The sequence below is a fragment of the Amphiura filiformis genome, chromosome 1, assembly GCF_039555335.1.
Source record: "Amphiura filiformis chromosome 1, Afil_fr2py, whole genome shotgun sequence".
NCBI lineage: Eukaryota > Metazoa > Echinodermata > Ophiuroidea > Amphilepidida > Amphiuridae > Amphiura > Amphiura filiformis.
The window spans coordinates 26850318-26864557 of NC_092628.1; the positions used below are offsets into that span (position 1 = coordinate 26850318).

At 37.6% G+C, this 14240-nt stretch overlaps 1 protein-coding gene across 1 annotated transcript; it reads right to left on the reverse strand.

Annotated features, from left to right (window-relative positions):
* Positions 1–901: 901 nt before the first annotated feature.
* On the reverse strand, positions 902–2766 carry LOC140157505 (uncharacterized). The gene is made up of 2 exons (XM_072180722.1): positions 1873–2766; positions 902–1729 (listed from the first exon to the last, which is right to left on the reverse strand). Exons 1-2 carry the CDS (start codon positions 2764–2766, stop codon positions 902–904), a joined length of 1722 nt encoding a protein of 573 aa, XP_072036823.1.
* Positions 2767–14240: the final 11474 nt, after the last annotated feature.

The window sequence follows — 14240 nt, forward strand, 5'->3', positions numbered from 1 at the left end:
AGAAGTCGCTGCTCATCACGTTTTTTGATTGTCCAGGCTTCAGAGGCATAGGTTGCTATAGAAAGCACCAGTACTTTGTACAATTCCAATTTTGTTATGGTGGATATTTCTTTGGATTTCCAAATGGGGTTGAGTTTTTGCATGATGCCCATGGCCAAGCCAATTCTCCTTTTGATGTCTTTCTCGCTGCTTGCCTTTTCAGTGATCACTCCACCTAGATAGATGAATGATTCCACCTGCTCAAGGGTGGAATTTCCAATGGATATGGTGGCTTTTGCTGTTTCTCTACCAATCACCTGGACTTCGGTTTTAGCGATGTTTATTGTCAGACCAAACCTCATGCTTTCATTGTGTACTTTGTCGACTAGAGTTTGGAGGTTAATTTCAGAGTCGGCCAGTAAAACAATATCATCGGCAAATCTCAGGTTGTTGATGAGCTGTCCTTGAATTGTAATTCCAATGCCGACATCTTCAATAGCTAGGCGTAGGACCAGTTCCAGCAAGATGTTAAACAGCTGGGGGGAGAGAATGCATCCCTGTCTGACTCCTGTTTGAGTGGTGAACCAGTTTGTCAGCTCTTCATTCACTCTTACTGCACTTTTAGAGGTGTTATATAAGGCTTGGAGAAGTCTAACCATTTTTCTAGAGTAGCCTAGGTGGTCCATAGCCTTCCAAAGACCTTCTTGCCAAACAGTATCAAAAGCTTTTTGATAGTCGATGTAGCAGCAGTATAGTGGTTTCCCTATCTCCGTGCATTTTTCAGCCAGTTGTCGTAGCGAAAACAATTGGTCCACTGTACTCCTGCCTGCTCTAAATCCTGCCTGAGATTCTGAGAGGATCTCTTCAGTTTTCTTCTGGATTCTAGATTGGATGATCGAGCAAAATACTTTCCCTGCCAAGCTCAGGAGGCTGATACCTCTGTAATTTCCACAGTCCATTTTATCCTTTTTCTTAAATATGGGGACAATGATTGCCTTCCCCAGTCCTCAGGAATTACTTCAGACTCCCATATCTTGTTACAGAGTTTTAGAAGAGCATTACATCCAGCTTCTCCTGCTGCCTTGATTTCTTCCGCTGATATACCATCTTCTCCTGCTGCTTTATTTCCCTTGAGGCGTTTGATGGCCAGTTCCACTTCAGATTTGAGAATGTGGGGCTCTATGTCTTCAGTTGAAGTACTTGGTAGAGACTGTAAGATACTTGTATCGGATGGGATGGGTTGATTATACAGCTCTTCATAGTTTTCTTTCCATCTGTCCTTTATTTTCTTGTCATCGGTGAGCACCTCGCCACCTTTGTCCTTTACACCTCTCATACGAGTAGATTTTGATCCAGTGATGGTCTTGATGGTAGTGTAAACCTCTTTGGTTTTCTTTGCATCATTTGCATGCTCCACATCTTTGCACAGATTTTGAAGCCATACTTCTTTGCACTCTTTACACTTCCGTTTTATTTCTCTGTTGAGAAAGTTGTACCTTGGCTTTTTTGAGTTGTCTTTGAGTCTTTCCTGCTTCACCTTACTTCTTTCTTCCGTCAGCTTAAGAACTTCGGCAGTTAACCAAGGTTTTTGTCTCTGAGGTTTCTTTGCTCCTAGGACCTTGTCAGCTGTTTCATTAAAGCCTGACTTAATATTCTGCCATAGCTCTTCCGTCTCTATGTCTGTGTCGGGTAGTTCAATTAGTGGGTTAAATTTTCCACCAATTGTTACTTGGTAGTCACTGTAAGTCTGCTGTAGGTACAGTTTGCTTACATCAAATTTCTTGATCTTGTATTGTTTCCCTCTGGATCTAAGTTTCAGTTTAATGTTGGCTAAAACAAGTTGGTGGTCAGATCCGATGTCTGCGCTGGGAAAGCTGCGCGAGGAAGTCACACTCGTTTTCCATTTTGTCGTATTAGGATAAAATCGATCTTGTTCCTTGTGGAACCATCTGGGGATTCCCAGGTCCACTGGCGACTTGGTTTGGATTCTTTGAAGAGAGTGTTTGTGATACACAGGCTATTCGATGAACAAAAGCTGAGCAGCTTTTCACCTCTGTCGTTTGCTTCTCCAATACCAAACTTCCCAATAACGCCATTCCATGGTTCCCAGTCGATACCAACTTTCGCGTTGAAATCACCCATGATGATAAGGATGTCTTGGGAAGGTGTTTTATTTATTTCCAATTGCAGTTGGTCATAAAAGTCTTCAATATCTTCGTCTGGGTATGACGTTGTAGGTGCATACACCTGCATAATGGTAGCTGTTCCTATTTGAGTGCGAAGCCTTGCTGTAATTAGCCTTTCTGAAATAGGATTGTAGCCGAGGAGTGATCTCTGGGCATTCTTGTTGAGAATTAAGGCAACCCCTGCTCTGTGAGTAGATCCACTACCGGCGCTCAATATTTGGTAACCATCTTGTGTGAAATCTCCTGATTCTATCCAATGGGTTTCTGATATACCCATTATCTCCCACTTGTAGTTCTCCAATTGGTGAATAAGTAATTCTAAGTTACCAGGCTGGTGAAGGGTCCTGACATTCCATGTCCCGATACCAATCTTTTTCTTGGCATGTAAAAGTGCCCTTCTATCAGCAGGGTTATTAGCAGCATCCCGTCTAATTGGGTTTCGGAGTGGTGTTCGCCCTGCTGTAGGAGGACCATCACTCTTTCCGATTGGCTTTAGGGGTGGTGCATCATCATGCACTGGATGGTGATCCAGGCCCTGAGTTAGTCGGTGCGAATGTAAATCCGGGGCTTTAACCCGGGTGCTGTTTGTTGAACTCATCATAGTGGTTAAGTTTCAGTGGTCTAAACCAAGGTAGGACGAAGGACCAGTTCTCTCCCTACAGGTCACTAACTGGTGACTTTGTTAGATTTATTTCTCCTCCTAACTGTAGACAAACCTGGAGATAAGGCTCGATGATCTTGAAGATGATGTCATACAGTAAGCAAAATCTGCAACCCTCCAGACTGCTCCAACAGCCTTTCAGATCACAGACTATTGCCCCCAGAGCCCCCGTCTGTTAACTCTACCGCAAGGCAAAGCCGTAACAGGTGGTACGCGATTGACTTGCAATCTTCGTGAACGTGGGGGTTGGTAACTACAGAGAGGCGATTAGGAACAGGAGGACTGATGGAAATGCCTCTTGTGCCTACAACCTTGAAGTATAGTAAGAATAGCAAAGCAAGCAAAGGGTAAGAAGCATGCAGAAGAAAGGCAAGGGCATGCAGGGAGAAAGATGGGTTAGGTAGGGAGAGCAAAGCAGGTTGGAGTTGCGCTTCATGCAGCCAGTTTTACCACCCAGGTTTGTACTAAAGTAATACTAATACCAGGTTCAATTCGGAACTTGCCCGTTTGAAATTGGTAGTAGTATATCAATGTTACAGGTTATGAGTGGCGTAGCAAGGATTTTGGAACCGAGGGGGCACAACTTGTAAATGTACCGACGGAATTTTTTTTTTGCCGACAGAAGTTGTGATTTGTTGACCCAATTTTTTTTGCATGGTTTGAAAAAGTGAAGAGCAAAAAAAAAAAAAAAAGGATATTAGACGGTACCAACATGAAAACACACAATTTTTATGTAAAATTCAATTTCATTTTTTTTTTTTTTTAAATTTTTCTTCATTTTTTTATAATTCTCCCCTTTTTTCTGTCACCTGCACCCTGGGTATAAAATAGTCTATTGTTAACCCATTTTTTTCACCACCACCTTCAGTCTACCGACGGCCTTACATGAACCGACGGCCATGACGAGGGGGGAGGGGCACCGACCCCTGGTCCCCTCCACTGGCTACGCCACTGCAGGTTATGACACGGCTGTTACCATGTTATCTATATAGTTGGGATTTTAAGGGTGACATCCCGCTATCTCTAAGGTCCGCTATCTCTAAGGTTCGCTATCTCTAAGGTTCGCTATCACTAACGTGTAAAGTCTATGGAGATCAGAATTCCGCTATCTCTAATAGAGAAAAAAAGGATATTAGACGGTACCAACATAAAAACACACAATTTTTATGTTAAATTCAATTTCATTCACAATTTTTCTTCATTTTTTTTTTATAATTCTCCCCTTTTTTCTGTCACCTGCACCCTGGGTATAAAATAGTCTATTGTTCCCCCAATTTTTTTTTCACCACCACCTTCAGTCTACCGACGGCCTTACATGAACCGACGGCCATGACGAGCGGGGGGGGCACCGGCCCCTGGTCCCCCTCCACTGGCTACGCCACTGCAGGTTATGACACGGCTGTTACCATGTTATCTATATAGTTGGGGTTTTAAGGGTGACATCCCGCTATCTCTTAGGTCCGGTATCTCTAAGGTTCGCTATCTCTAAGGTTCGCTATCACTAACGTGTAAAGTCTATGGAGATCAGAATTCCGCTATCTCTAATAGAGAAAAGGGTTCGCTATACCTAAAAAAGGTCCGCTACTTCTAAGGTTCGATATCACTAATTTAGAATAAGGTTCGCTAGTTCTAAGGTTCGATATCACTAATTATAAATAAGGTTCGCTATCACTAATTTAAAATAAGGTTCGCTATCACTAATTTTGAATAAGGTCCGCTATCACTGATTTATTGAAGGTTCGCTATCTCTAAGGTTCGTTATCACTAATTTCGATTAAGGTTCGCTATACCTAAGGTTCGTTATCACTAATCTTAAATAAGGTCCACTATCTCTAATTTTAAATAAGGTCCGCTATCTCTAATTTCAAATAAGGACCGCTATAGTTAACCTTATTTGAAATTAGAGATAGCGAACCTTATTTAAAATTAGAGATAGCGAACCTTATTTAAAATTAGAGATAGCGGACCTTATTTGAAATTAGTGATAGCGAACCTTAGAGATAGGGAACCTTAGAGATAGCGAACCTTATAGATAGCGGACCTTATTTAAAATTAGAGATAGCGAACCTTAGGGATACCGGGATTGTTAAAATTAGAGATAGCGGACCTTATTTTAAATTAGTGATAGCGAACCTTAGAGATAGCGAACCTTCAATAAATTAGTGATAGCGGACCTTATTTAAAATTAGAGATAGCGAACCTTATTTAAAATTAGTGATATCGAACCTTAGAAATACCGAACCTTTTTCAAAATTAGTGATATCGAACCTTAGGTATAGCGAACCTTTTTCGTAATTAGTGATAACGAACCTTAGAGATAGCGAACCTTAGAGATAGCGAACCTTAGAGATAGCGAACCGTAACCATTTTAAGTTTGATAATAATTATTGAAATCTTACCTAACAATCTTGCCTGACCCAAATTCCTAACAAGTTCCTAACAAATAAACATTCCGCCTGACCCATGTCCCCCTAAGAATCAAATGGTTCGTCCATAATCTACATGATCTAAGGTTATGTCCGTGATAACTTTTTACTTAGCACCTTGTAACCGTGGGATAAGACCGACCATTAAAATGACCATAGGGGCTGGTGAGGCAGGCCATGCAACTATAATAACAGTAAAATGCATGCTTTTAATTTAGCTGTTGAAAAATGATTGCAAATGATATCGACTTTGGTAATCCGTTGACGAATCCCATGTTCATAGAACTTTCAGCCGAAAATCAATTGTACCAATACTATTGTACATAGCCAGAACTTTGCGCTCACATTATGACGTCATAGTAATATTTTAATTGTGAATGTTTGTACTTATTTTGGTATCACTGGAAAGAAAAGATCCGTAGCTATACATCGGTAACAAATTATAACAGTTTAATAATAAACATCTCAAAAAAAGTAGCTAACCCCCCTTAAATAATGGCCATTATTCAAAAACGTGCTATTGTATTACAAATCTGTAAAATGCGTTGGAAGCAGAGATTATTTTTGCGCATTTTGACACCTCATTTGATACGATAGCCCAGAAAACAATAAAACACCGGTCAATTTAATGTTGTAAGGTCCAGATTTGGAAGTTGCACTTACAAATAATACAACAACGCTCAGATATCTTTGAACAGATTTCCTTCCATTATTCTGAATGCAAATCAAAAGAATTTACGGCAACCTTCAAATGGGTTTTGGGTTACATTGATTTAAATGTACGCTGTGACGTCAATATTTAGTCAATTGCTACAAATGAGATTTCAAAATGTGCAGAAATACATTCTGCTTCCAACGTATTTTGCAGATTTGTAATACAATAGCATGTTTTTGAATAATGGCCATGATTTAAGGGGGGTTAGTTACCTTTTTTGAGATGTTTATAATGTTTACAAGGAATACACTAGAAAAACAGGGGGATTGCAACAACTCTCCTTCTTCGTAATCGGTGTTACAAAATATGGGACAGTAGGATGAGTGCTAATCTTCAGGTCATTTTGTGTGCCAGATGCGTGTCTCGCTATTATTAATTTCATATATGAAATAAATTGATATGAATAAATATTTTATCTACAATTAATTGGAACAATTCAAAAGGTTCTCTATTTTTTATTAAATTTTCTGATAATTATTTGGTTGTCATGACATCTGCCTCATACATAATTTCAGCAGAATAAATTACATCGATACATTGCCAGGGTCATAAGAAGTCCATAGCCTAAATATAGAATATCATGAAAAATGAGACCATATCAATATGACAATGATCACGTCCCTAGATCGTTATCTAAATGATAGGTGGGCGATATTGACAAATGTAAAACACACCACCAGCCCATTTTGTATACGATCAATTTGTACTTAGTAATGAGTTTGGTCACGGTATATATGGCGTGCTATCTGTGCTATGGGCAAGTATATTCAAATTTCAATTGCACTTTTATTTGACGACCTAAATCACCCAAATAGGTAGTTATTATTGTTTGACGCGTGCTTCGACTGCAGAGATTTGCTTTATAAATTTAATTGTAATATATCTAATGTAAAGTAAAATGTAGCTATTTATTTCAAGAGGGTTTTTATTCAAGGGTTGAAGGCATTGAAATAAACGGATAAATTTAATTATCAAGATCGATCTATATTGATTTAGTCAGAAAGTTTTGTAAGTCTATAGAGGTTATCCATGTTCTATAAGCTGCATATCCTATCGCGACTGCTATACCTTGTTAAGGACTTTCAAAAGAAGTATCTGCATGTTCAACCATCACTGTTTCAAAATAGCCCGCCAAAGTAATGCAAGTAACTCCGAGGTCATGCATTGAATTGATTTGAATGAGGAATACTACGTGAACCAGCGCCCTTTGTTAGAAGTCACGTATGAGTAAAAAGTGGATAACCTCTATTGGTGGCCTTGGAGAAATATTAAGTAATCGTTGACATAAAGCATGGAACTTTTTTTTTTAATGGGATCAATTAGACCTTTCTCTTAAATTAATTCCGTGTCGGGTTTGTATAACCATCCCATAACTCATTACCAAGGGCGGTTTTCATAAAGGACACGCGGTAAATAGGAAATTCAACCATCCCTTTTGATTTCTATGCCAAGTGACACTTGCTGTTGCCTTGTATGATCTATTGACTTTCGTGCAGATGCCAAATATTTTCCATTGTTTCTAAGCTAGCAAACGAAATTTCATGTGTAATGATTAAAGTTTTCATCGGTTGTTTCAGATACTTACAAATTATACAAAGCTATGTGTGCATTACAAACAAGTATTTTACATATTTATATATTATTCTTATGGTACCGTGAAACCCCGTGCTTGAAATCGATCAACTAACCAAACTTCCATTCCGGGCTTCCGTTATAAGGTTTGTGTGTGCAATGTGTATATGACTTTGACTTAACTGACACACAACTAAAACATTATGCTTTCAAACCAAGGATAACGATACTTGTGATTTTATCACTTGTTTCATGCCATGAAAGACTTAATCGTTGCTTTGAAATGTTGACATTATAACGCTTTAAGACTCCTAATACTTCTGTGTGTGTATACACTCGACCTTGTCGCAATCGCTCTTGCATCAATTAAGCGTCAGACATCGAATTCATAAGTAAATTTAACTATAAAAGTGATATACGAAACAGTCGGGAGTTCCCTATATTCCTGTGTCGTACGTGGATGAAAGAAATGTGTGTGTAAACAGGATATAGTAATTCAATATAATAACACATTTAAAGTAACTGTTTGCTCAACTGATGCAATTTCCATTTTTACAGTATAAAATAACATTCCTTGATTTGATTGACTGATATTAAAAGAACACTTCGATTTATTTGGTAAACGTAATATATCATGATGATAAAATATTTATATTAAATAAAATGCATCTCTTAATTTAAGATATCATTTTTTTATAATTGACAATTGCGTAAATGAAAGTGTTGCCAGTTATCAACTGAGAGAAGGAATTCATGACATCACTGTTTATCAACAAAGGCGAGGGACTCGTCTATCGATATGCTCGAATGAGCCGCTACACTGTTCAATGGCTTTCCTGTACTATATGAAATGTGGCGGGCGATTTAAAATGCACGTGCCCTTAGCAGACTACGATGCGTACGCACACTGCAGGGCAACGAACAATGGAAATTGCCATAATGCGCGCGCATACTGCCGGGCAATGACGTCACATGCCAAGTGGTCTATACTGGCGGGTTTACGACAGCCATTAATTCGATTTTATCTATTTGAATATATTGTTATGTGCCTACAAAAATAATCCATAATATTTATTAAAAGTTATGTATTTTGTCATTAGACATTAACTTTCACTTCTTTTGATATATATCTCTATTGGTTTGTACATGGAATGCTCTGGAAACTTAATGGAAAATGCTGGTAAACAATCACACATAATGAAAACTACTAGAATGATCATGATTGCTGCAGTAAGTGAAGGCGCTATTACAGTAACCATCTATACACACTAATGATTCTGATTGGTTTGTGTTGAGATAAATGAGCTATTTTTAGAAATGCTGTAATATGTTATAAGAGAAAATTTTGTTCAACTCATGTTAAGCGGTGGTGGTGCAAAAGTTACCATAATTGTGTGAAATCTTCAAACTTCGGCTCGCGGTTCTTTGTGTTGGAGAGAATAAAATACTCCAAAGGCGGTAGCAGAGCCAATAGTGCCGGATGACTTTGTCTACTCAAGGGAGCGACAGACATAAATATCTCCATCAACGAACTGTGGTTTTTCACTGGACTAACATAGTGTGTTAGCTGACTGCCAAGTGGAGCAGATAGCTTGCTCAAGAGATCTCCTAGTAAGGAGCTTACGGTCAACATAGAAGACCATGAACACTAGCACAGAAGCTAGAATAGTAAAAACATAGTCTTCAGGAATTGGACTGAGATTGTGGTAGACCAGGGGTTTCCCTTGGGTAGACAAGATCTTGGACATTGTTGAACATTTGTATGTGATTTGATTGATAGCCATATTGCACTAATTGATAAATAAGTTGTTCTATATAATAAACAGTGTGTTTGCGTGTTTGGTCAAGGATCTTGAGTAATATTATGCTACAGGATAAGCCACTCGTTTGCGTATGTGGTTTGACCTGTGGAAGAAGTTATGTATGTTTTTGTTGTTCTGTAAAAAGTCGAAATGGCGAAAAATGACGAACATTTGGTCGTTTCTTTCCATTACAATCATATTGTGAAAAACCAAGTAGCTGAGGTGTTAGCTCAATATGCTAGGAAACTATTATAACCGATGACCAATGGTGACTTTGGCTAAATCAGCTGTATTTTGTTGCGTCCGTTGAAGACGACCTCAAATCGACTGTAGCAATCCGGTAGTTCTTTAATTCTAAAAACTATTATATTCCTTTCAACAAGAATCATCTACTAACCCAACGGCATATAGAATCAATTATTTAGCTATACAATATAACGACAATGGACCATTTTGGAGCCTATGATCTTACGAAATCCACTTGAACGGAGCATGTTCAATGTTATCACTCTAACCTCTCTACGATGTAAAGAAATACACATGAGGAATCAAGGAGGGTTACCTATTACCTCATCTCGCACCAGAGACTTTCAAAGAGGAACAAGTAACTGGAATAATAAATTGGATTGTCCTATATTCCGAGACACTCACGTCCCCTTTGGTAGAAAATCTTAAACAAGGTTGTCAATTTGAGCGATCTAGCTTAATGAAATAATTCCGCGCTGTCATTTCTGGTGTCGTTTATACCTTGACATTTTCGCAAAAATAGTGCAGGATAATTACCATCGTTACTTAAAAATGACCAAATTATCACATTTAACATTATTTTGTTTAAAATAGTTATCTTTTATTTAACACTAGTCCTACGAAAGTTTGGGTGGTTAAACTAATCCTCTCCTAAGGATTTTCACCCGGTATACAAACATGCTCGTATTACACTGTGCTTATTCTAATTTTAACCCTCATCTTTCCCCGGGGAAAAGCAACTGTCAAAAATAGGGTTATGAGGGTGGTTGGAGAAGCCCACCATAAGCTATATAAGTGGTTTTCCAAGTAACGTATTGGATGCGTACCGTTAGACATACAGGCCTACAAAATAAACGCCGTGTCAGACAAAAGTCTTTGAACATGGCAAAAGTTCGAAGTCAGCAAAAACATCTAAATCCAGCGATGCTGAGGTCTTCATCAGTGCTCGGGCCCCAGTACTATAAAATAGGAATACTCGGAGACTCGTTTCTGATTAGAAAACATCAGCACAAACGTACGTGTTTGCTTGGGTTAGAAATACATAATATAATATGTCGAACTTTGCTCTGTTGACCTACAAAGACAACAAATTTGACCGATTCCATTTAGGTGCAAGTTGGGACATTACAAATATGCAAAAAAATCAGGTTTTAAAAAAAATAACACATTTCATTTTATAAGATCGTACATTATGGCTTTAATCAACATAGCAAGACCTATGTGAGGGCGCGCTCAAATTAAGACGTCATAGCAACCGGACGTTTGTACTTATTTTAGAATAGGTTTCTACATGTATATACATGCTTGATGCGATTAATTTTAAAAAATTACGAAATGATCATAGTAAAAAATTATCACGTTTATATATTTAAGTAGGTTAGACGGCGAATTGCTGTTAACTTCCTATCCTAATGAATATTGCTGTTAACTTCCTATCCTAAGGAATATTATAATCCTAATATACAAGGAATATGTTTTCCACACATTAAATGTACCCTTTGACAAGAAAGAAAGATATAAAGAAAGACAAATCTTCATCAATTAAGCATACCTAGGAAGTCATAGTCAGGAACCACAAGACATATTGATAATATTTTTACTTTATTATTAACCAATCACATACTTTTATAATGTCTGGAAAGTATTCGCTATTTTCACATTCATAACACGTCTATTGTCGTAAATTTAATGTTTTAAGCCTTTGAGTTTTTCAGCATTAGTCTGCTCAACTCAGACACACAGGTTAATGTTTCTCGTTTTTCCTAAAAACTTCTGCAAATCATTTCCTCTAGTGGAATATCTTGAAAATCGAGGCTAAACACTAAAACTCTTTTAAGGCCGTGTATAATTTATGTTATATTAACACAAATAATTATTGCATTAAAGCCATATTATAACATTTGCTGAGGAAGACCCCCTCAATATTTTTCAAAATTCTGTTTTTTTACACGATTGTAATATACTTTAGTAAACTAACATGCCCTGCAAAATCAAGACTTTAGGTGCTGTAGTTTTGTCTAATTTTGCGATTTTTAATCAAACGCAGGAACCGTCGTTTTATTATTCCGATGGAAATATTAGTCGAACGCGTACACGATGCTCACATCACAGTACGTACACGCGACGTACGGGATGCTACAAACACATCAAAGGCCAGTGCAATAGCACAACCGAAGGAGTGACATGCATTGGCGACATCTGAGCTGGTAGTAAATTTCAGTTTTCTTTGCTTTACCTCAAAATTAAAGGGGTCATAGCTAACATTTTATGGAAAAGAAATACTAATCTATTTTTTTATGGAAATGTTATAACGTGGCTTTAATGTTTAATGTTTGCATTCCTGGTGGTGAACGCTTGCCGCTTTACTGATTGAATGCTTCTTGTCCGTGATGTCTCATGACTGTTAAAAGATATATACCCACTCTCATACGTCTTCCTAGACAGCTTTGAATATGTATGCATGACAGACAAGAGATAATGTTACGCTTCCTGCAGAAACATTACATTTCACATGCTTGCCTTAGTTTTAAATGTATTAGTTTATTATGAACGTAAACAGCCTTGACTATGCGATGCTTCGCCATTTAAAGCACTTAATTGTTTCAACACGTTTGCTATTGAAAGAATAAAATTGTTTGAGTCTTCTTATGTCACGTTTTTAATAAAATGTCTCAATACAACTTGCTCCTCACGATTAATTAACTTATATACCAGTGGATATTCATACGTAGTGGTAGATAAAATAAATTAAAGTTTTAACTTCAACACTACACTATTTTTCGCTCACCTGGAACGTTTTCACTAGTCCGACTAGCGTCTTCAGCAGATGGTGATGCTGTGATGATATCGTGTCTACAATCGGGATATCTCTCACTGATGACGTCATATGATTGACAGAATGACGTCATCAAAACCCCTGAAAAAAATAGAGACTAATTGTGTGTCCGCGCACCACTAAATACAGGCTGTCCTTGAAAGAAATGTATCGTCGGAAACGGATTTTTTTTGAGTATTTTAATGCATAAACCAAACCTAACTAAATAACTGTGGTTGTGGAATCTATCAGCTATCACATACTTTTGACAATTGACCGCTCCGTTTTTAGAATAAAAGAATTTTACGAAACTACCTCATTTTCAGCCCGCCCGTTCCACGGAGTCAAATATCTAGACGACTCATGCGCTGATAATACGCAGTGATCACCGAATATAGATCATCGATTGATATTTGAATCCGTGGAAAGGTTTGAAAACGAGGGACTTAGGTAAAATTCTTATATTTCACGAACGGTATATATGTGATAGCTGATTTATTCCTCAATCACACCAGTTATTTAGTTATGTTTAGTTGTGGCGTTAAAATAGCCAAACAATTAAGTTTCCAACGATACAGTTCTTTCAGGAACACCCTGTAAAATAACTTAAAGCCATAAAGTGTGATTTGCTCCACAGCAACGCCCTCAATTATTTTCAAATTTCTTCTTTTTGCACCATTGTAATGCCCATTTGTGTACATAAATATCCTGTGACGTATAAATTGTATGCATCGCTATTCGTCTTACGTCCTGACGCATAGACTATCTGTATATCGCTATTCGTCGTACGTCTTGTTTGTACATCCTATCTGAGTAATAATCATGCTAATAATACAATCGGCGAGATTATACACGCATTGTAGGCGCTGGAATGAAGTAGCAATTTTCTTGGTTTTACATCATTTGTTTAGCTCGAATTAAAAGAGAACAATGTGGCAATAGCTATAAGTGAAAACTGAAATTTAAATAGGAATCTGTTCTTTATGCAAATCACACATTATAACTTTAACAAACGACGTGAGAGTGACCTTGTATGACGAGAATTATATTCTATATCTTGGTGCAAAGTTGTTATCAATTATAAATAGGGTCTGATGCTGTTTAGATACTACTCTGGTAAATAATATGTTAATGTGGATTTAGGTCTTGGTGATTACAAAACATCCAACACGGGATCTGATGCTACCATAAAAAGACCACATTGATAATTTGTTCGGATTCATTTGGGATTCACAATCAATGTTGAACTCAAACTTGAGTAAAATATTAGTACAAGATTCACCGGGAAACATCACGATTGTCTGCGGCTCTATATCTGCGTAAAACTAAATGATCCATAAAACATTGTAATCTGTATCCAGTTCTGAAACTTAACTCTCACAACTTTTGTGGCATTTGATTCCTCACAATGCACAGCAAAACAAAGTATAGGGAGAGTAATTTTTCTTCGTGTGCTTTATATCTATATAAATTGCAAAATAAAATAGAGGAAAGTAAAACACAGGGAGGGGATAAGATTGGTTCTACAATATATTCGTGTTGAAGGTTGTGCATAAAGTTGATTGCTGAATAAGTAATCTGAGCTAGATTCCGACACGGATAAAGCACTATACACTCAGCAAATTGAGGCAAACCTGATCGAATTTAGACGGGTAGGAACTTTATACCTTAAGTGCCCAAAGATCCGTCGTTGATAGAATCTCAAAGTATTAAACTACACTTTGCGGCTTTTGATGCTTTTTAAAACTCTACGTACAACTAAACACTTATTTCCCCTTGCTGATTGAGTCAGGGATTGAGTAGATGTTGTAAACACAACTTGAGATTCTATATACATG